The sequence below is a fragment of the Pongo abelii genome, chromosome 17, assembly GCF_028885655.2.
Source record: "Pongo abelii isolate AG06213 chromosome 17, NHGRI_mPonAbe1-v2.0_pri, whole genome shotgun sequence".
In the NCBI taxonomy this organism is placed as follows: Eukaryota; Metazoa; Chordata; class Mammalia; order Primates; family Hominidae; genus Pongo; species Pongo abelii.
Window position 1 is genome coordinate 73,894,886 of NC_072002.2, and position 23,028 is coordinate 73,917,913.

The 23,028-nt window shown below is 44.0% G+C and overlaps 1 protein-coding gene across 1 annotated transcript in view; it reads left to right on the plus strand.

The window, feature by feature from the left end:
* LOC100453533 (O-acyltransferase like protein-like) overlaps positions 1 to 14,716 on the plus strand; it is a 72,435-nt gene extending 57,719 nt beyond the window's left edge. The window contains 6 exon segments of the mRNA XM_054538029.1: positions 2,643 to 2,758; positions 3,237 to 3,241; positions 5,059 to 5,184; positions 8,293 to 8,479; positions 14,095 to 14,237; positions 14,556 to 14,716. Of these exon segments, the coding sequence (XP_054394004.1) occupies positions 2,643 to 2,758; positions 3,237 to 3,241; positions 5,059 to 5,184; positions 8,293 to 8,479; positions 14,095 to 14,237; positions 14,556 to 14,678 (700 nt within the window). The 3' untranslated portion in view covers positions 14,679 to 14,716.
* The last annotated feature ends 8,312 nt before the right edge of the window (positions 14,717 to 23,028 follow it).

Here is a 23,028-nt window from a genome sequence, read left to right on the forward strand (position 1 = left end):
TTTTTAAAGCAACATAATTTAAATGTCTGCATAACATTCCATTCCACGAACTAACTATATAGTTTATGTATACCTTCTATTTTTTAATACTGGGATTATTTCCAATGTTATGCATTCATAAATAATGGCTTGATAAATATTTTCATGGAAACCATTTGTCTCCAACTTTGATATTTCTTTACAATATATATCTTTGAGGGGAATTAATAGGTCAAAGGGCATGAATGTCTTTTGCGCTCTTGAATCATAATGATAAATCACTTTCCTTAGAGGGAACATCAATATTCAGTCCTCTAGTCATCCAATTTAACTGTTGCTAGAATGGAATATTAATAATAAAACAAAACATCTGAGTCTTCACATGTTCTTCCTTCTGTGTCCAAGTTTCCTCTTCTTATAAGGACACAGTCATATTGGATTAAGGCCCACCCCAATGACCTCATTTAATGTTAATTATTGCTTTAAAGACTCTATCTTCAAATACAGTCACATTCTGAATTACTGGGGGTTAGGATTTCAACATAGGACTTTGTTGGGGACATAATTCAGCCCACAACATTCAATGTCAGGAAGATTTAAGAGTTTAGTTGAAATGGTGCTAGCTGGAAGAGACTTGTGGAGTCTGTAGTGGAGATACTGATCTTGGAAGTAGGTGCCAGGGACTGGGCTCAAGTCCCCCAGGGAGTTAAACACATATTTACTCGGGAGGCTGTGGGTTTTTATTGGATGGCCTGACTACCACTTACCTAGGACACTGAGTTCTTATGCCTCCCCATTCTAGACTTGCCTGGGAACCCATGTGAGTGTCCTTGTGACTGAGGAGCACTGGCCCCAATGTCAGCATCTTCCCTAAAGGCTGTCGTGGAAGGTGGATTTCAGTCCTTCAGCTGAAAGCCCACACTGTCCAAACTTGTGACTATGCAACAAGATTTAGCTTATAAGTGGAGGGAAGTATAAAAGTAGGGGTTTTCTTCCTTTAGAGAATATAATTCCATGGAATGCCAGTGGAATCAGGTCTTTCTGGAGCTCAGTAATTCAAGGAGAGAAGAGCTAAGGGGTCTGGCAGAAGTCACAGTAAATATACATACAGCATTATTACCATAACACCCTGCTTACCCTCATAGCAGACATTACTAATCAATCATAGCGCCATGGAGCTAGAATTCATCCTTCTTTCCAAATATTACACTAACATTGGTACTCTGGCTGAAAATAATTTTCTCCCTGTATCACTGTGGTGATAACTGAATAGTATCTATCTCATCCCTTCCTCATGAACAGCCATGGCAACTTTCACTAGCAGAATTGCATTGTCGAAGGCATTTTCCAGGTCAGGCTGTGCCTGGATGGTCTCGCACTTGTGTTTGACATTTCTTCCACACCACTGTGGATCCTCTTAATCCCAACCCTCACACTTCGGAGCAGGTACAACCAGACAGCACCTCATTCTGGGTGCTTCAGGGAACATCCTAGTCTCATACATGCACAGTCCCAAAGTGTGGAGGAATTAATTTGTGTGGGACCATCCTTAACCCATGTGAGATAGAAGACAGTGGGAAAATGCTTCTCTCTTTCATCTCACAGGACAGTTTTAAGGTACACTTCATAAGGCCCTGTGGAACATTCTGGAAGAACTGAGCATTGGCCACCTTGATAGCACATCCTGGTATTGGTTTTCCCTGCTTCCTTGTTCTCCTACCCTATCCCTCATTCCCACTCCCACATGAACTACCTGCACCCAGACATTTGTCTTAGGCTCTGCTCCTCAGTTGAAGGCATGCCTCGTTCCCCCTCTGCATTAGTCCGTTTTCACGTGCTATAAAGAACTACCTGAGACTGGGTAATTTATAAAGAAAAGAGGTTTAATTGACTCATGGTTCTGCAGGCTGTACAGGCTTCTGCTTCTGGGAAAGCCTCAGGAAACTTACAGTCAGGGCATCTTACAGTTCCTGGGGAACCAGGCGCATCTTAATATGGTGGGAGCAGGAGGAAGAGAGCAAAGCGGCGAGGTGCTACACACTTTTAAAGAACCAGATCTCATGAGAATTCACTCACTATCACAAGAACAGCAAGGGGGAAATCCATCCCCACGATCCAGTCACCTCCTATCAGGCCCCACTTCCAACACTGGGGATTACAATTCCACATGAGATATGGGCAGGGACAAAGATCCAAACCATACCATCCTCCTTCTCGATCCTCTCTCCCCTGTGCTTGGAGTGGGTCCACCCCGTGTCCCACCCTGCCTTTGACAGTCCTCTCTCCCAAATCAACCACCACTTGTGTCCATATCGTGTTTCATAGGTGACAAGGGACGTTCCCAGGCATGGACTCCTTTTGAGCTGCATAGTAAGCCTCAGAGTGGGCAGACGAGGATGCGATTACTGTTCCTGTCTAGACCAGGAAACTCAAGTTCAAGGCCCTGCCCGGTGTGGCACAACTAATGGATGGTCAAGACCGAGGCTGCGTCAGGTCCTCCAGCCCCAGCCGAGCTCTCCCTGCCCCTCATCAGCCTCTCAAAAGCAGGGCCAGCAGGAGGTTCCTCTGATGGTCAGGATTTCCAGCCTTTCATGCCATAGGAAGCGCATGTGTGGGGCAAGAAACTGAAAGGCACTCCTCTCCGTGTCCTCTCTTCTTTGCAGGAGTACACAGATCCTCATCCTCCTTGGGTCCATGCTGTTCTTGGTGTCTTTCACGGCCACCGCTCTGATCACATTGGCATATAAACTTCCTGTCGTGGCTCCATCAGAAAAGCCAGGTAACGCGGTTCCCCAGCCTGCCCCTCTCTGGCCAGGACTTCCCGGGGAGGGCTGCTGAATGCCAGGCTGTTCACCCTGTGCCCTTTGGTTCATGGAAAAAGTGGGTATGAAACTTGGTCTGGATGGGAAAGCTGATTGCCTTCTTGCCTCCAAACTTCTGAACCTTTCAACCTGCACCGGTAGGTCCTCTCTGAACTCTCGTTGCCCATTGAAACGCTTCTCAGAGGAAAGGAGCGCCCTCATGTGGCTCTACTGTGTTTCTCCCCCAGCAGCCAATTGCTCTGTTGGATGGAGAGACTGAACCTACCTTTTCAAGGTCACACAACTAGTAGGTGGCACAGGTGTGATTTGAAGCTAGGTGTCAATTCACAGTGCTATTTCGCCTCCCCAATGAGGCATGTATGACAATTACACAGGAAAAACTGGTATGATTACCTGCTAATCTTCTCTCAATGCAGTGACACAAATGAAAATCAGATCATGTCAGTCATCTGCTCGAATTCCTCCAGTGGCCTCATTGGTCACCCTCCTACCTGCTGACACTGGACCAGCCACACCAACTCATCTCAACGCACCAAGCATGCTCCCCGAACCCCCTTCCCCACCCTCCCCAACCCGGGGCCTTAGCACTTGCTGTTGAGCCTGAATTACTCTTCTGTTAAAATCTAAGATCTTGGCAGGGTTTTCTCCTTCACATCTTTCAGGTGTCTGTGCAAATGTCACCTTCTCAGAGCAGCCTTTGCCGATCTTCCAAAATAAAATGGCCAGAACCGTTCGTGGCATGTGAGTGTTCCATGTGAATCTGTGAGTGGGTGGCATGTGAGAATAAATGAATGAATTGGTGACAACATCCCAAGCCTCCTGACCAGGAGACTATCATGCCCTTCCCATATCATGGCATGGTGAAGTGATTGAGGAGGAGGCTCACTCATGTCCAGCCCAGTGGTTTTCAACCCTGGCCACATATTAGTGTGACTTGGGAGCTTCTAAATCTACTGATGCTTCCAGCCCCACCCACCTCCAAACGATTGAATCAGAATCTCTGGGCATGGGGCCCAGGCAGCTGACTTTTGTAAGCACTCCCAGGGTATCCTAATGTGCAGCCACAATTGAAGAACCGGACGTCTAGTCCTCAAACCCCTTCCCTTCCTCCAGTGGTCCCTGCATGGGCAGCTGGGGGTTGAGAGTGTGTCTAGCTTCGGTGGGGAAGGGTGATAATTTTAACGGTGATAAATTTAAAGCAGGGGTTCTCAATCTGCATTTGGGAAGCTCAGGAGAGTTTTAAAATTTCTAGTCCCTGGGTCCCACGTGCAGAGATGATGATTCCATGGGCTTGGGTATAACCTGGATGTCTCCCGTGAAGGTCACTATTTAGGCAATGCTTTTCAGCCTTGAGGGGGTATCAGGGTCACCTGGAGGGCTTCTTAACACACAGATGGTTGAGCCCACCACCAGTAGGTCAGGGTGGGGCCCATGAGTTTGGGTTCCTAATAAGTTCTCAGGTGATGCAGGTGTTTTTGTTTCTGTGTGTTTTTTATTCTATTGCAACAGAGTCTCACTCTGTCACCCAGGCTGGAGCACAGTGGCATGATCACGGCTCACTGCAGCCTCAACCTCCTGAGCTCAAGCGAACCTCCTGCTTCAGCCTCCTGAGAAGCTGGGACTGTAGGCATGCGCCACCAGGCCTGGCTAATTTTTTTTTTTTTTTTGGTAGAGATGGGGTCTCCCTGTGTTGCCCAGATTGGTCTCAAACTCCTGGGCTCAATGATCCTCTTGCCTCGGCTTCCCAAAGTGCTGGGATTACATGTGTGAGCCACCATGCCTGGCCTGATGCAGCTGTTGATGTCAAGGGACGAAACCTTGAAAAACACAGCTTCAAAGAATAGTTTTTGGTATCCTCTTAATGGCCTGGCCTGGACCTCTCATCACTTCTCTCTCAGGACAGTCTCTGTCCTTGGGACCCTTGGGTTCACATCTGGGTGCTACATTTTTAGAGCATTCTGACATATTGGCCACCAGACACAGCTATTTAAAATGAACACACTCATCATATTTCTTTGGGATCTTGGGTGGAGGGGCCTGAGGGAATTTGGAACCTATACAAGCCAGCTTTGGCTGAGGTGGGGCCATGAGGTCACTGTTTGCGCACCGTGACTAAGGAAATGAACAAGCGTGCCCTAAATGTACCTTTGGGCTTGCTGATTATTCCAATGGACATCTCAGGGATTTGGATTCCCTTTGCCATGTCCAGATCAAACATAACATTTTGCCTTATTTCCTTGTATTTCTCAGTGAAGAGGCGAATGTATTGTATTTCGTGGAGTACTACACAAAGCCCTGCTGCTGATTTGGGCCGTTTCTTGTAGGCCTCTTTCTGAGCATTTACATGCACCAAAACCACCAGGAAAACATTCTCAGAACCAAGGTATGATTTCCCGTGCCTCACTCTATGGGCATGGATCTGGCTGGGACTGTGTGGCCCACCTGGCCAGGCTCTTCCAAAGCTGTGGATGAAGGAGTCAGCCTGCTGGGTACTGTATTGTGCTGTAGAGTGTTATTGATGTCTCTCCATGCTAAAGAATCAGAAGGAATTGGCCAGGTGCAGTGGTTAATACCTGTAATCCCAGCACTTTGGGAGGCTGAGGCAGGAGGCAGTTCAGGACCAGCTCAGGCAACATGGTGAGACACCCGTCTTCATTTTTTTTTTTTTTTTTTTTTAAAGGTAAGGCCTTTATCTTCCTGCCAGAACTTGATTCTCTGCTTTCTTCATTGACCTTTCCTTATGATCCTCCAGATTTGGAACCCAGTGTGGTCCCATCTGTAGGAGCCTTGGTACTGACCCAGAGAAACCACCAATGTGAGAAAACATACCCAGTGAGATTACAATGGCGAGACTTTCTTCTGGAAGAGGATACTGAGTTGGGTTGGATTTTTAACAGCACATGCTCAATGGTTTCTATATACAAGATTCTTGGTCAGATTTGATGGTTGTGTCTGGGAATCAGGACGTGAGGTGTCTAGAGGGGAAGAAGCTGTTACTTTGCTTTTCCAGATGTACCCTAAGCACTCATTTTCTTCTCTGGCTCCTTTGTGGGCAATCATTCTAGTTCACCATCCAATCTCGTTACTCAAGCTGGAAACCCGGGTTCATCTTGGATGCCGCCTCCTCACTGACCACCACTGTCAGCCAATCATCCCCCACGCCCTGCCGATGGTTTCTTCTGCCATCCTCTCTCAGCCTTTTGAACTGACCTTAAAGCTCTTCTCATCTCTTGCCTGGATGTTGTCACTTGTTTTCTTGCCTCTAGTCTTACTGATCTCAAATCTACTCTTGGGGTGATCTATTTAAGACACCACCTTGGCTGTGCCCTTGAACGGTGCAAAATCTTTCAATGACTTCCTTTTACATCCATGATAAGGCTTGATCTGTTCAACAAGGCCTTCAGAGTCCCCATGACAACACTCTGCCTGTCTCTCTAGCATCATCTCTCTCACCACTCTCTGCCTTGCACTTTGCACGTCAGTGATACCAACCTGCTCACAGTGCCCTTGACTGCCGCCACTGACACACACAAGCTGTTCCTGGCATCTGTGCAGTTGCTCATGCTTCCTCCTCCGTCTGGAATCTGCCTCTACCCCCTCCCCTCTACTCACCTCTCCCTTTCATCTGACTTAAATCCTGTTTTGCCTAGAAGGCTCACCTAGATTTTCACCTCCGGGAAGTCTTTCCTTATCCCTCCAGGCCAGGCTGTGTCCTTCTTTTGGGTTCCTCTGTTCACTGTGTATTCTTGGGCCCTGGTTTGTACCGCATGATAAAGCATTTATTCACCCCATAGACTGTGAGCTCCTGGAGTTCACTACTTGTCTCACCTCTGAATCAGCATCTGGTTCTGAGATCCTGACTCACTGAAGATACTCAACACATGAATGAATGAAAGAGAATTTTATTCTCAATGGAGGAAGGGCCAGGAATTAGGATACAAATCCTGCCCCAAACCCCTCTGCCAGGTGCTACCTTTGTTTGCCTAGGCTTTGTGGGTACCTTACCTAGATGTTCCAGAGAAGAGGCCCTGGTCCTTGGAAAACCTTGTGTTGCCCATGGGAAGAAGAGGAGATAAGATTTTACCAAAAGGAATGAATATACAGAAGCTATGTGACTTTTTCTATAGGTTGCAGTTATGATATTTTCCTGGAAATGCACAATTCAGTTGTAGATTATAACAGAACACTATTAAAGAGAGGCTTCAACATAGTCCCGGTTACATGGGGGCCCAGGGAGAAAATGCGTGTCAGCAAAGGGCGAAACTTAACTTGAAGAGGGAGCATTTGGGAAGACTTCCAGGGCCAGGGTCAGGACCAGGAAGCCCGGAGCTGGAACACAAGCCAAGTTAACCTGGAGAAACGCGAACAGCTGGGTACACCAAACTCAAAGCTTTAGAAGCTAGAAAATAAAGACACAGGGTCTAAACTGGAGGAAGCTGCCAGGAGTGAGATAAGGCAGGATGCCCCATAATAAAGATAAGCAGACAAGGACAGAAAGAGAACATGATACCCAAGATGCATTTTGAGACTCTGCAGGCCCATTTGGGCCAGGGAAGTAGCAAAGGGGTGAGGGAGATCCCAGGCTAAAAGAGTGGAGTGCCCCTGAGTATGTACCTTTTCTCTCCTGCAGCCAGGAACCTGAGACCTAAGCAGGTCTCAGAGACAAGACGGTGGACTGATCCGATGTTGGTTCAGTGCAGTGTAGACATCATCACAGCAGCTTGAGTACAGCACGGAGAAGCAAGAGAGCTCCTTGGAAGACAGGTCTGGGTCTAAAAAGGTCAACTCAGGCGACGCAAGGTCAAGATCTTGAACCAAGTAAGGTGTTAGGATTTAACTCATGGTGCTATTCTTTGAACTGAAGTCTTCTCATCCTTCCATTCCTTTCACTTGACTAGGCCGCTGCCCAGGCTGGGGCTGTGTGCTGGAGGCCCTCACGTTTGTGGTGAAGGCAGAAGCTATCAAGGAGCCTTAATTTGGTTAAGGGACAAAATGGGAGATTAGGAGTGGGTTAGAACATTACTTATTGATTTTCTTTTCACTTTCATTTTGAAATGATTATAGATGCCCCAAAAGTTGCAAAACTAGTACAGAGAGGTGCTGTGTGCTATGGCTCCCCAACAGGCAACGTGTGACATAACTATGGTACCTGACCACAGCCAGAAAATCACATTGGCACAACAGACCTCAGATCCACCAACTCTGCACATACTCATTCGCGCACGTCTGTACGGTTGTGGGTAATTTTGTCCCATGTGCAAATTTGTGCAACCACCCCCACAGTCAAGGTACAGAACTCTCTGTCACCACAAAAATCTCCTGGCCACCCCTTTTAAATTACAACCTTCCCTTTTAGTCAAATCTATGCTGACTGAGGTTTGCGAATAAAGACCTAAGTGACGGTAATAACACCAAAAAACAAGTTTGTGTAGGAGGAGGGAATTATACAATGGCTAAAAAGGGCTGGGCCCCACCTCTCCTCTCCCCGCAGATGCAGGTCCTGCTGGGGTGGAGCTGCTCCCTGGTCACCCTATTTGCGGTGACCGCTCTGGCATACATGGTGGATGACTCCTCTACTTCCTCTCTAGTAGCTGCAGCTCTCTACCAAGCCCTCCACCGGACCTTGTGGGCGGCGGCCGTGGGCTGGGTCCTCTTTGTGTGCCACAAAGGATATGGAGGTATGGAAGCGGCTCCGGGCTTTGCTGTTGGTTTCACACCCTGTTCCTTTAAAGGTGACAAATTGAACACACAAGGAGTGTACCAGAGCGATTTCTGTTTTCTGGAGTGGTTGATGAATGACTGATATTGATTCAAAAATATCAATTTCTCTCTATGCTTGGAAAAGACGAAGGATTTATGTATAAGATTTTTACATGGATTTATGCACAAGTGTGGGTTCTGAAAGAAAAAGATGCAGCCTCTCCAATGCAGCTAGTTTAGAAGTTGGAAAGGGAATTCAGGAGAGTAATGTCATGAGAAAAAAAAAAATCAGTGCTTGGGAGCAAGACTTCCAGTCACAGCATCTTGAGCCTTGGTTTCCCCATCTGAAGGTGTAGATTAAATACTTGCCAGGATCCCCTTTGATAACTGAGTTGCCTTTCAACATGCAGAGAGCCAAGCAGATAAAAGGCTTCAGTGGAAAAGAATCTTCTCCAGGTTAGAAGGGTGTATCCAAGTCACCTGATGCTTTTCTCCCTGTCCTCTCTATTTGGCGAGAGGTAGGAACTGTGTGCTTGGGATGTCAGCAAACAGCAGGACAAGGCTGGCAGGAAGCTCCCAGAAGAGATTCTGGCCTCAAGCGACCCAAAGCCCTGACACAGGAGCAGTGGATCTGGGGGGAGGTGTGCCCGCTTCATACTCTAGGGAAATAACCCATCAGGAGGAGTTTCAACTTAGCCTGTAAACCCACGCCAGTCAGCCTTAGCAAAGGTGGTGGGAAATAATGATTTAAAGAGAAAAACAATGGTATGATAAACAATTCCAGCTGATCAAGTACATGCTGTATACTAGACCTTGTGGGAAACATCACCCAGATCCCTGGTAGCACTGACCACGCCCCTGGGAGGAAGACCTATAATTAGCAATGAGAACAACCATGTCTGGAGAGAAAGTGACACAGTCAAAGTCCCACAGCTGGTGAGTGGCTGAACTAGAAAATGAACCCAGGTCCCAGCACGAAGTCCAAAGCCAGTGTTCTTCATTCCTAAGTGATAGCACTTCTCCCAGATGTTAATTAAAATGGTTCCTAAATTTTACAAGTATTTTAATATAACGATGCCCTTTAATGTTTTAATTTTAAAATGAGCCTTAATGATCTTTCATATTTTAATTTTAAAAGCTTTCCCTTATATGGAAAAGTGATACTAAAGAGGAAATGGACTGCGTTCTCTCTGACTGATGTATTTGCATTTATGGGAAACTCTGGGATATGTTACCACAACCCTGCTGCCTCACCCCATGACCATGTCCCTGAGCTGTCATAGAGCCTCATAAACAACTACTCCCCGTGGCCTGGCACAGGCCATTTACAATGTTGCAAACATCACAGTATTCCTCTCTACTGTGAGAGCTGCTGCTGTTTATCAAAAATAACTAACTAACATAAATGATATTAGGAATGACTTAGGTTAAGTTAGAAGATTAAACAAATTTGCATTATTATTACTATTATTATTATTTTGAGACAGACTCTTGCTCTTGTCACCCAGGCTGGAGTGTAATGGCACGATCTCAGCTCACAGCAACCTCTGCCTCCCGGGTTCAAGTGATTCTCCTGCCTCAGCCTCCTGAGTAGATGGGATTACAGGTGCCTGCCACCACGCCCGGCTAATTTTTTTATTTTTAGTAGAGATGGGGTTTTGCCATGTTGGCCAGGCTGGTCTCAAACTACTGACCTCGTGATCCGCCCGCCTCGGCCTCCCAAAGTGCTGGGATTACAGGAGTGAGCCACCACGCCCAGCCTGCAGCATTATTATTACAGTGGAACAAGCAAATGCTCTCCATCATTAGTCTGAGTAAGGATGCTATCTCATCACCCAGGTGATGAGCAAGCCAGTTTACTTATTCTTGAGCAATTTATCATTCAAAGGTGTGTTGTCACTAGCCAATCCACAACTGTAGGGGCACCTGATGTCCTAGATTTGTATCTCCAAAACTATCTATAAGATATCAAGATTGATTAGTGGGTGAATGTAGGAGGTGATAGCTTAAATATATTTTTGGAAAATATGTGTCTACCTGGCTCACACCTGTAATCTCAGCACTTTGAGAGGCCGAGGCAGGTGGATTGCTTGAGCCCAGGATTTCAAGACCAGCCTGGGAAACAAGGCAAAACCCCATCTCTACTAAAAATACAAAAATTAGCTGGGCATGCTGGCGCACATTTGTAATCTCAGCTTCTTGGGATGCTGAGGCAGGAGAATTGCTTGAACCTGGGGAGCGGAGGTTGCAGTGAGCCGAGATCATGCCACTGTACTCTAGCCTGGGCAATAGAGTGAGACCCTGTCTCAAAAAATAAAAAAGTGTCTAGCTGATGATCTTTAGAAAAAAAATAAGAGTTTGAATAAGAAGAAATGTTTAGTTGAGACTTTCAGGACTAGAAGGGATCTTGATGATTCAATGAATCTTTAACCATCTTTGCTTGGTAGCAATGTAAACCATGCTGGTCTTGTTATGCTCAAAGTTGTCTTCTGTTGAGCTGCCAGAGTCATCTGACCACATTACTCCTTCAGTTAAAGCCCTTCAGTGGTGGTCTGTCACCTACAGCTTTCATCCTCAAATTTAAGTATATGTGGGCCTATTCTAAAGAAATAAGAATTCTTTTGGATTCTTGGTGTTGGCCCAAATTATTTTTATTCTTATTTTTTCAATGCATTTTCTTTCCTGGGAACATAGATTCAGTTACCCTGACTATATGCTCTTATTTTTGTTCCAATTTTGCCTAAACATGAACAAACATAAACCTAGATACAACATTTTATGTTTATAGCACATGTATTCAGAAAGCCAAAACAAATTTATGAAGTAATCATAAAACTATAAAACCAATAAAATCTGCATTAGCAACATTAATATGATATGATGAATAGTTGCTGGAATCACTTGTGGCTCATAGTATGAACACGGTATTGTTTGCTTTAGGGCGCGTTCTTTTGTGTTTGGCTTATCTGCATGAGCATGGATTCTTTGCTGACTTCATTCTTCTACAATTACTTTGTTTTGTTCTACAGTGAAATTGTGGTTTACCTTTTATAGCCTTCACTTGGGGGAAAAGCATATTTGTCTGTAAGTCCATCTGTGTTTATTCACTTAATTACATAAAATACTTCTTGAATGCTTATTCTATGCCAGGTACTGTTCTAGAATCTGGGGATACAGCAATAGACAAGAAAAATCCGTCCCTTATGAGAGATTACAATAGGGTCGGGGGAAGTTTAAATACAGTGAATAAAGATAAAGCAGGGATTAGTGGGTAACTAACTGGACTAGGGGTACATTTGCAAAGATGTGGTATGAAAGCATTCTGGGCAGATGGAATGTGAAGGCAGAGGTCTCTAGACTGGAACGAGCTTAGTGGCTTGGAGGAAGAGCAAAATGACCAGTGAGATAGGAACCAAGGGTCAAGAGGGAGAGAGAGGTGGAAGGGAACTCAGAGAGGAAGGTAGGACCCAGGTTAGGCAGTGCTTTCAAGGCCATGGGAAGAGTTTGGATTTTATTTTAAATGCCACGTCACATGAAGTCCTAGTCCATTTCAGCTGCTATAACAAAAATAAAGCCCCATAAATGAGGTGGCTTAAAAACAACAGGAATTTATATCTCACAGTTCTGGAGCTGGGAGGTCTAAGATCAAGGCACCAGCAGATTTAGTGTTTGGTGAAGGCCTGCTTTCTGGTTCTTAGCTGGAACTTTCTAGATGTGTCCTCGCATGGTGGAAGGGTAGAGCTGTCTCTCCGGGGCCGTTTTTATAAGAGCACTAATCCCATTCCTGAAGGCCCAGCCCTCGTGAACTAATTGCTTCTCCAAAGACTCCACCTCTTGATACTATCAACTTGGGGATTAGGATCTCAAGATATGAATTTTGGGGGAATGTAAACATTCAGATCATAGCCCGTGATTTGATTTGTGGATTTGTAAAATTTATTTTCAAATTGACAAATAAAAACTGTATGTATTTATGGGGTACAATGTGATGTTTTGGTATATGTATACATAGTAGAAAGATGAAATCAAGTTAATTAACATATGCATCACTTCACCAAGTTATCTCTTTTTTGTGGTGAGAATGTTAAGAATCTTTTCTTTTAGCCATTGAAAAATATCCAGTACCTTATGATTAACTGTGGTCACTATGCAGTGCAATAGATCACTAAAACTTACTCCATCAGTTTAACTGAAACTTTGTACTCTGTGAACAATATCTCCCCCTTCCCCATTTCTCCCTGATATGTGATTTTAAAAGATTACTCTGGATGTGATATGGGGACTATAGGGTGGCAAGAACAAGAGCAGAGACCAACAGATCCACTGGGAAGCTACCATGGAGGCCCACGCAGGAGGTGATGGAAGATTCACGAGGGTGTTAGCCATGGAGGTGAGGAGCAATGGTCTGATTTGAGACACATTTTTGGAAGCACTCTATGGAGTCTGGAATGAAGGGAGTCTGGGATGGCTCCAGAGATTTATCCTGAGCAAATTGTGATGCACTACTGAGCACTTTTAATAAGGCTTGTGCAAAGGAGAAATGGAAGTTATATTTTATTTCTGTGGCTTAAAACAACAGAAATTTATTCTCTCACAGTTCTGGAGGCTAGCTGTTCAAAATCAAAGTGTCAGCAGGGTTGGTTCCCTCTGGATTTTCTGAGGGAGAATCTGTCCCATCCCCTCTCCTAGCCTCTGGTAGCTGCTGGCAAGCCTTGGCATTCCTTGGCTTGTGGACTCTTCACTCCAGTCTCTGTCTTTGTCATCACATGGTTCTCTTCCTTGTGTCTCTCCTCTGCATTTGTGTCTCCTTTTCTGTCTCTTATAAAGACATTTGTCACTGGGTTTAGGGTCCACCCTAATCCAGGATGATCTCATCTCTAGTTCTTTCTCTTAATGACATCTGCAAAGACCCTTATTCCAAATAAGGTTACATTCTGAGGTTCTGGGTGGACATATCTTTTGAAAGATCACCATGCAACTCACTAGAGATAGCAATAAGTCCTATTCAGAAAGGAAGTTTTCATTGCATTTAATTTTAATTAAGTTAAATAGCCACAAGTGGCTTGGGGCTATTGTCTGGGACAACACAGTTCTAGAATGTATACCAAGTTACAGAATATTTGTCCTGAAAGGCACCTAAAGTGTGATCAAATGCAAGCCTCTCACTGACAGATGAAGAGTTTGAGGCCTGGCAATGTTAAATGCCTTATCCCAAGGCCCCCCTGTGGCTGCATCTTGATCTAGAACCCAGGTGAGTATGAGGAATTTATACCTTGTTTTATACATGGAATGTTTTATGCTCAGGATAAAACATGTAATGTTTTATGCTCAGGATAAAACATGTAATGTTTTATACATGGAATGTTTTATGCTGAAACCATGTATCTCTCTTGTGTTATCATAATTCTTGCAACAGAAAGGTGGTTTTTGGTTTGGTACATTGTCTTAAAATGATAACGCATAAAGACTTTCTTAGGAAAAGTTCACAGACTTAGGGCGCAGAATGCAACGGGAGCATTGATGGGATGATGGAGCATCTTCACCAGCCCAGAGACAGGCTGTAGCTTCCTGCATCAGTGCTTGCTCCCTCCAGGTCTGGTGAACCGTGTGCTTTCTTGGGACATCTGGAGTTTCCTGTCCAGCATCAGTTATGCTTGCTACTTGGTGCCTCCGATTCTGATCATCCTTTACAATGGCCTTCAGGAAACACTTATTCACTACACCGACACCAACATGGTGAGTTAGCACGCAGCTCCTAGTTCTGTTACGGTATGTTATGGTACCATAGCTTGTTCTCTTCTTGAGCAACAAGGCAACCTATTTGCCTTTGTGGAAGACTTTTTTTTTTTTTTTAAGAGCTTCATTGTTCTTTGCTTTATTTGTGGGAGAAAGAGGGAGGGCTTCAGCACAGGATAATATCTTTTATTTTATTTATTTTATTTTAAATATGTAGCGCTGATTGTCCTACAGATGCATTTCATAGAGCTAGGATGGTACACTTTACATCTGAACACAACAGGAATCCCAGAGTAAAACTGCCCACTTTCTCTCCAGTTCTATCTTTTCTCTGGACACTGTGTGCTGACCTTCGTCACTGGGCTGGCCCTGACGCTGTTCATTGAGAAACCATGTCAGGAACTGAAGCAGCGCCTGCTGGGCCATGAATGTTCTGGTTAAAACACAAAAGAATGGATGGGGCTTGTTGATAATGACGAGCAAAGACGAGGTGGCCTTGTTTATGCAATGAATGCTTGCGTTCCTGAGAAGGGGTGTGAATCTCATTTTGTGAAAGTTTAATATATACATGTTCTTTGTATTTAATATGTGAAAGAGTTCTTAGTGCTTATGATGTAAGAGAGTTCTATAAATTTTTAGTAGCACAATAATAAACTTCTGTTGTACCATTTTAGCAAAAAAAAAACACACAAAAACTGGATTTCTTTTTGATTTAATCTGCATTTGATTGTCTGTATCAATGATCACAGGAAATGATTAAATGTCGTGAATTTAATGTAATTTGGGTTATGAAGCTCATTTGGGTTATGCTCTTCACTTTTCTCTGTAAAATTACAATATGCAGTATGCACTTTCCCACGACAGAATTGTTTATGTGTTATTATGGCGTCTTTGCAGACTTGTAACTTTATCCTAGAACCTCAGTGGTATGACCTGCTAGCATGCATACTTCATAGGTCTGTCATTATAGGGCCTTTCAAATATCACCTATTCTTCACCATAGTCCCTGTTTTGGACTGAATTGTATCCCCTCCCCCAAAAGATCTGTTGAAGTCCTAACTCCCATTGCCTCAGAATGTGGCTTTATTTGGAGCCAAGGTCTTTATAGAGGTAATGAAGTCCAACGAGGTCACTGGGGATGGAGACTCTAATCCAATATCACTGGTGTTCTTGTAATAAGCAGAAGTTTGGTCACAGAGACAGGCATGCACACAGGGAAGACGATGTGAAGACCCCGGGAGAAGACAGTCATGTGCAAACCCAGGAACACCAAAGCAAACCCCAGAAGCCAGGGGAGGTAAGGATGGAGTCTGCCCTGGAGCTGCCGGAGAGAGCATGGCCCCATGGGACACCTCGATTTTGGACTTCTGGCCTCCAGAACTGTGAGATAATTCATGTCTGTTGTTTCAAGCCACCCAGTTTTTGGTACTTTGTCACAGCAGCCCTAGATAGATGGATATCCCTATGTACCAACATAGGGCCTCAACAAAAACTAACAGAGAAGGAAGAGACCTCAGCCAGTGGCTTCCAGCCCAACTCCCTCAATTTGCAGCGATGAGACCTAGAGATGAGGAGAGACTCGCAAGGCCAAACAGAGATGCTGGGATCCAGGCTCTCGGATGTGTGTTTTTTCTTGGTGTATAATTTTGCATTAACTGTCTACAGTTATGGATTAATTAAGTCCATTCCATCGCTTATAATAAAGCTCTTTGTTTATTTAATCATTAAAGTATTAACAACTGCAGGCTACAGGGTCCTTATTAGCGTGGGATGCGCCACATCTGAGGATGCTCTTTGCTGTCCAGTGCGTTTGCAAAGATGACCAATGGGGAGGGGAAGGCTGAACGTTTCACACACTCTGATGGCCATGGACAGCTAACCTTGGCCTTGCCAGCCAGCCACAGGGGTCAAGCCTCATCTCCCTGAGGTCTGGTACCTCTGCTGCAGAAGCCAACCTGAGGGAGTGGGGCACCAAGGCTCAACACGCGCGCTGTAAGAAGGCAGCCAAACTGGCTTTTCAGTGAACGCCGAAGTTCATCGAGTTCCTCGGGAGCCCCCTGGTGGCTGCTTTGGCACCTGAACCCTCTCACTTCATCAGGCCTCCAAGGAGCTGTTGAGGACTTGTGGCATTTTCAGGGTAACACTGCCGCATGGGTGGACTTCGGTGGGAGATGACTCACATACCAACATCGTTCTGCAGCCAAATTGCCAAATGCTTCCAGTTATGAGGCCAGAAATCTGGAACCCGTGGAAGTAGCTAGCTAATGACTGACACAGCATTGGAAAGACTTTTTTATAAGGGAAAAAACCCAACCCGCCCGCTGTTGTAATTTTATATAACATAAGGCAGGGTTAGAGAAATTCAGTTTTGGCCGGGCGCGGTGGCTCACGCCTGTAATCCCAGCTCTCAGGGAGGCAAGAGGCGGGAGGATAGCTTGAGCCTAGGAGTTCGAGACCTGCCTGGGCAATATAGCGAGACCCCGTTCTCCAGAAAAAGGAAAAAAAAAAAAGACAAAAAGACAAAAAAAAAAAAAAAGCGAGAAATCCAGTTTTGTTCTTGGTTTGTTTCAATCTAGAATTCCCCAGAAGTTTAAGTTTTATAGATTGTGTATACCTTATTTGGATTCTGAAACAAATTGTAAAAAAGTATTATGATGTTTATAAGCCTGGAAATTTAAATACTGATTAGGTGATTTGATGATATTAAGGGCTGATTGCACTTTTTATGTAATAATGGTATTGTAGTTATATATTACTACATATATATACATACATTTATATCTCTTATCTTTTAGTTGCATACTAAAATATTTATGAACAAAATGATATAAAATCTGATATTTGCCTCAAAACAATATTGGGTGGAACTGGCATAGATGAAATAAGACTGGCTATGTGATTAATGTTTGAAGCTGGGTGATGGGTCCATGTAACCTCATACTTTTTCTCTATTTTCATTTTTATTGTTTTAGAGACAGAGTCTCGCTCTGTTGCCCAGGCTGGGATGCAGTGCAATATCACACTGCAGCCTCAAACTCCTGGGCTCAAGTGATCCTCCTGCCTCAGCCTCCCAAGTAGCTGGGACTATAGGTGTGTGCTGCCATACCCAGCTAATTTTTTTTTTTTTTTTTTTTTTTTTTTTTTTTTTGAGACAAGATCTGGCTCTGTTGCCCAGGCTGGAGTGCTGGAGTGTAGTGGTGTGATCACAGCTCACTGCAACCTCTGCTTCCCAGGTTCAAGCAATCCTCCTGCCTCAGCCTCCCAAGTAGCTAGGATTACAGGCATGTGCCATCATGCCTGGCTAATTTTTGTATTTTTTGTAGAGATGGGGTTTCGTCATGTTGCTCAGGCTGGTCTTGAACTCCTGGGCTCAAGCAATCCACCCGCCTCGGCCTCCCAAAGTGCTAGGATTACAGGTTGTGAGCCACCCCACCTGACCTCCCAGCTAATTTTTTTAAGTTCTTGGTAGAGATGGGGTCTTGCTATGTTGCCTAGGCTGGTCTTCAACTCCTGGCCTCAAGGGATTCTTCTGCCTCGGCCTCCCAAAGTGCTGGGATTTTAAATACCTAGAGCAGGTATTTAAACCCCAGAAAATTCTGTAAAGGGGCTCTTGAGGCCCTATGCTCAGGCCACTCCCACCTTGGGGTGTCTACTTTCGTTTTCAATAAATCGCTGCTTTTGTTGCTTCATTCTTTCCTTGCTTTGTTTATGCATTTTGTTCAATTGTTTGTTCAAAACACCAAGAACCTGGACACCCTCCACTGGTAACACTTCTAGTGAAGCTCAAAGTTGAGAGGCCCCAGGGCCCTTGAAGGGATGAGAGGCCTTTAGAACTTTAGTCCCTAGATCCCAAGTGGGATTTAAGTCAACATTGCTTGTATATGCTCAGAGGCGGCCACTTTTGGTGGCCTACTGACATGTACACCCCTTCCTCTTTCACTACACAAACTCTGATGTTGTTCCCTTATCAAGGTGCCCATACCAAGGGAAATCATCATATTTGGTAGAAACCAATAATGTTTCTTTTTCTTTGACAGTGACTGGCACAGTTTTGGGCACGTGACCCAGCTCTGACCAATGACACACAAGGAGAAGTGCCCTGGGGACTTCTGGGAAAGATGGGCATGGCTGAAGAGGGGGGCGGGCATCATGGAGAAAGTCCTTGTCTTTACCACCTTCAGCCTCGTCATGCTTCTAGATCTGTAAGTGTGAAGAAGGACAAGGCTGATGCTCAGAGGCTGACAGAGCAGGATCTCTAGGCTGAGGGAAGCCAGGAGGATGGGGATTCTACGCTAAGATCAGAAGAGATCAGAAGAGTGAGGGCTGTGTGAATACCGCATCCTGGAGGCTGCCCGATCCCTGCCGGACAGGCCTTGACCCTCCAGGCAGAAGGTTGGAAGCTGCTTCTTTGGGGATTCTGACTGGCCCAAGATGAAATCCCTAAAAATATTGATATTAAAGGCTCTTCCAGAAAAGTCCCAGCCAGATCCCCTCCAGTGAAGCTCACACCATGGGCTGAGAGTAGGGTGATCGACTCAGCCTGGCTTGCCTGGGACTTTTTTGGTTTTGGTGCTGAAACTCCCACTTTCTGGGACACCCCTCAGTGTTGGTCACCCTGACTCAACGCTTCCAGTCAGCTTCTAAGTCCTTCAACCTTAATCATGAGCACAACCAGGGTTACCACAAACCTAGGAAAAGCCTTTGACATCTGGAAGGGGTAAGACTAAAAGGAATCCACAGAACAAAGGAATTTTGAGAGAGGAGATTATGCAGAGAGAAGAAAACTTAATGAAATGATCACTATCCTTGTAGAGGTTAAGAGAAGATCTTGCCCCAGTAAAATAGAAACAGGATGTTAAGACAGAGAAGTGATTCTTCCTTCTTTCACTCGTTTGGTTATTGACTCAGTCATTCAGTCAATAACCAAATATTTCTGACAGCTACTTATTATAAGAACATCAAGAATATTAATATGAATGTCAGAAATCTTGTTCTGTTCCAGCACTCAGAGCAGGGAGAATGAGCTGAAGTTGCCTTTTGCTTTGCTCTCGTTTAAGAAAGGGGTAAAGTGCTGGGTATTTCAGCAGATTCTGTGATATAAATGCATTTATTATTATTAATTCAAATGTTGATTGAATTTTTAAAATGTATTGATTACACCTAGGAATGCATTGATATATGCTTCCAAGTAACAATTCAATTTTATATAGTATTTCCTTTTTGTTAGGTAAGAAACTTAAAATAATGTCTAATTCTGCACCTTTTGTTCCTACCATTATTAGCAGATATTTTTTCATTAATGTATAATTTTCATACAATAAAATTCACCTTTTAAGAAGTGTACATGTCTGTGAGTTTTGACAAATGAATAGAGTTGTATAACCACCACCATAAGCAGGATATAGAACAGTTCCATCACTCCTGAAAATTCCTGGGGCTCCTCTGTAATCAACACCTACCCCCATCCCTGGCCCTTGGCAACCTCCTATCTGTTTTCAATCCCTATAGTTTTGCCTTTTCTAGATGTATTTATTTTAAAATGTTTAATTTAAAAAACTAAAAATTTCAAACAAGTCTAGAGAATGAAACAATTCATACCCCATATATCCACAATCCCAATTAAACACAGGTTAACATTTTGCCATTTTTCCTTCAGATGTTCTTCTTTTTGTTTGTTTAAAAAATAAAACATTGTAAACTCAATTGTAGACCTCCCTGCATCCCATTTACTTCCTCCCTTTTATCCAAGTTTCACCCATTTTTTTTAACCAACATGCATGTGTCTATAAATGGTATACTCTTTGTTTTTAAGCTTTATATAATTGGGACCATACTGTACTACCCTTTAAAATATGATTTTCGCATTACACATAGTTACATAGTCCGTTAATTTGTAATGCTAATGATATTCTATCATGTGCACGTGTGTCTTAAATGTTTATCCATTCCCCAGTTGGTAGATACTTGGTCTGTTTCATTTTTCACTATTTCAAACATTATTGTAAACACCCTTTGATGGTGTGTCCTTGTGGAGATGTGTTAGTTTTTTGGGGTATGTGTTCAGGAGAGTAATGGCAGAGTCAATCTAACCTGATAATGCTAGACAGTTTTCTAAAGCGATTTTTACCATCTATGCCTCTACTAGTGGTGTATGGGAGTAGATACTATCACTTCAGTGCCTGTTTCCCAATACTTGGTACTATTAATCTGTTCATTTACTGCCTCTGATGAGTGTAAGGTAGGATGTGATCATTTCAATTTGCATTTCCTATCTACTAATGGGGTTGACCAGTTTCCAAGTGTATTGGCCATTCAGAGTTTCCTCTTCACAGTTTGCCTACCATATCCTTTGCCCAGTTTTTTATTGGATGTTTTTCTTTTTGTTATTGATTCTGAGACATCCCTTATTGATATGGTTTGGCTGTGTCCCCGCCCAAATCTCTTCCTGAATTGTAGTTCGGGGAAAGACCCAGTGGGAGGTAATTTAATCACAGGGGCAGTTACCTTCCTGCTATTCTCGTGATAGTGAGTGAGATCTCACGAGATCTGACGGTTTTATAAGGGGCTTTCCCCTTTTTTCTTGGCACTTCTTCCTGCCATGATGTGAAGAAAGGTGTGTTTGCTTCCCCTTCTGCCATGATTGTAAGTTTCCCAAGGTCCCCCCAGCCATGCGGAACTGTGAGTCAATTAAACCTCTTTCCTTTATAAATTACCCAGTCTTGGGCAGTCCTTTATAGCAGTGTGAGAAGGAACTAATACAAATGTGCATTCTGAACATTAACCTCTCATCGATTATTTGTGTTGTAAATTCTTTCTCCCCTATGGCAACTTCATATATGATGTTTTTCCTATGAAAGTTTTACAGTTTAATGTAGGCAAAATTATCAATCCTTTCTTTTTGGTTTTGTCCTTTTTTGGGTCTTGTCCATGAAATCCATAGAAATATTCTTTTATATTTTTTCTGTTGGGGAAAAAGGCTCCAGCGAAAATTCCTGATGTCGTGCTGTGGTCCTTTGAGTTCTCTGTTAAGTGAATTTGTAAGGTTAAAACAGTTCTCAATGTGGAGGTGGGAGAAGGGGAGGCTTTTTTCCCTCCCTAGGGGAGAATTGGCAATGTCCAAGGGACATGCTTTATTATTCTTTAGTGAGTAGACACCATAGGCCGTGGATGCTGCTAAACACCCTACAATGCAGAGGGTAGTGCACCCCCCACTCCTTGCAAAGAAATATCCGATAAAAATGTCAATAGTGCCCAGGTTGAGAAACCCTGGGTTAGAGAATGATGGTGATGATTGATCACTAAGTCTACACCAGCCAGGAACACTCAGGTGTGAAAGGCTGTCAGCACTTAGATAAGTAACACTGGGCCATCCTGTGTTAAACTTGGCAAACATACCCTGGCCAAGAGAGACGAGTCTATTGGAGGAAACTTGACTGAGTGTGCCAAACAGTCTAATATTTGCTCTAATCACAATAGGAGGAGGAGGAAGTGCTGTCAGTGCTTTTTAATCAGACCTCATTTCCATGCTAATGACCCCTACCATGCATGATTTGTATTATGTGCAGTTTCCAAGGGCACACACCATATTTTCTAGTCCCTAACAAATTATCAGCTAATTTCCACGTTTATTAAAAATTTCATGCCCTCTTTACTGACGTAGGGTAAAAGTGTGTTTCTGTTTCCTCCTTTGTAAAAAGATAAAATTTGGCCAGATTAGAGCCTGCTTGTCTGTACAGGCTGGTGGCAACAGAATCACCCGAAGAGCTTTTTAAAAATCTAGGTTCCCAGGATCTACTCCTGGAGATTTCCAGATTGGAGTGGGGCTTAGGAATCCGTGCTTTTTTTTTTTTTTTTCCAAAACTTGCAAAAGGATTCCAATGAGCCACAGGACTCAACGAGTGACAGGATTCGTTCTACATCATGGTCTCAGTTGATGACATTCACGTGCAAATAGCAACTTCTCCAAGACATGCACAGTCTTTGGCCCAAAGTCAGCTTTCTTATGCCCAAAGGGCTTCCCTAATAGGCCCCCTTTGGGAGCCATAGTCATTCTTTCAAGCGGCCAGGTACCCTTTGGCCAAAGATCTCTTCCATTATGGGTTCACCCAGGAGCTTGGGGCACTTGCTCTCTGACAGCAGCCTCCATTCATTAATGGACTCAGGCCAGTACCAGTGCTCATTCATTCCTTTGTATGTTCAAGAAATATGTATTTGTCCTGCTGTGTGCCAGTTACTGAGCTAAGCAGTAGGAACACAATGTAGAGAAACACAGGTGCAATTTCTGCTCCCTTTGACCTTATAGTGAGTGCCCTGCATAAGGGTCATGATAATCATACCAAAAATACCTAATTTCAACTTAAGTGAGAACTATGAAAGCCTGACCCTAACTAGGAGGCCTGAAGTGGAATTTCTGAGAAGCTAGCCCTAAACTGAGATTTGTAAGACAGTAATACCTAGTATTTATTGAGGGCTCATTATATGCTAGGTACCTTCCTAAGCACTTTACAGAAACCAAGGCATTTAATCCTAATACAGCACGCACATAAGCACTATTATCCTCATCTACACATGGAGAAACTGAGGCACAGAGATATGTCATTGTTGCAAGGCCACATAGCCAGGTGGGAACACCAGGATATAAATCCAAGCAGTTCGAATCCAGAGCCCATATGCTCAGCCACCAGGTCCTGATGGGTTAACCAGGCAGGGGGTTTATGAGCAATTCTTTCCAGAAGTTTGTGAAAAGCAAGAGAGAGATCGCTGGAAGCTGGAGTGTGATGTGGGCTTGGAA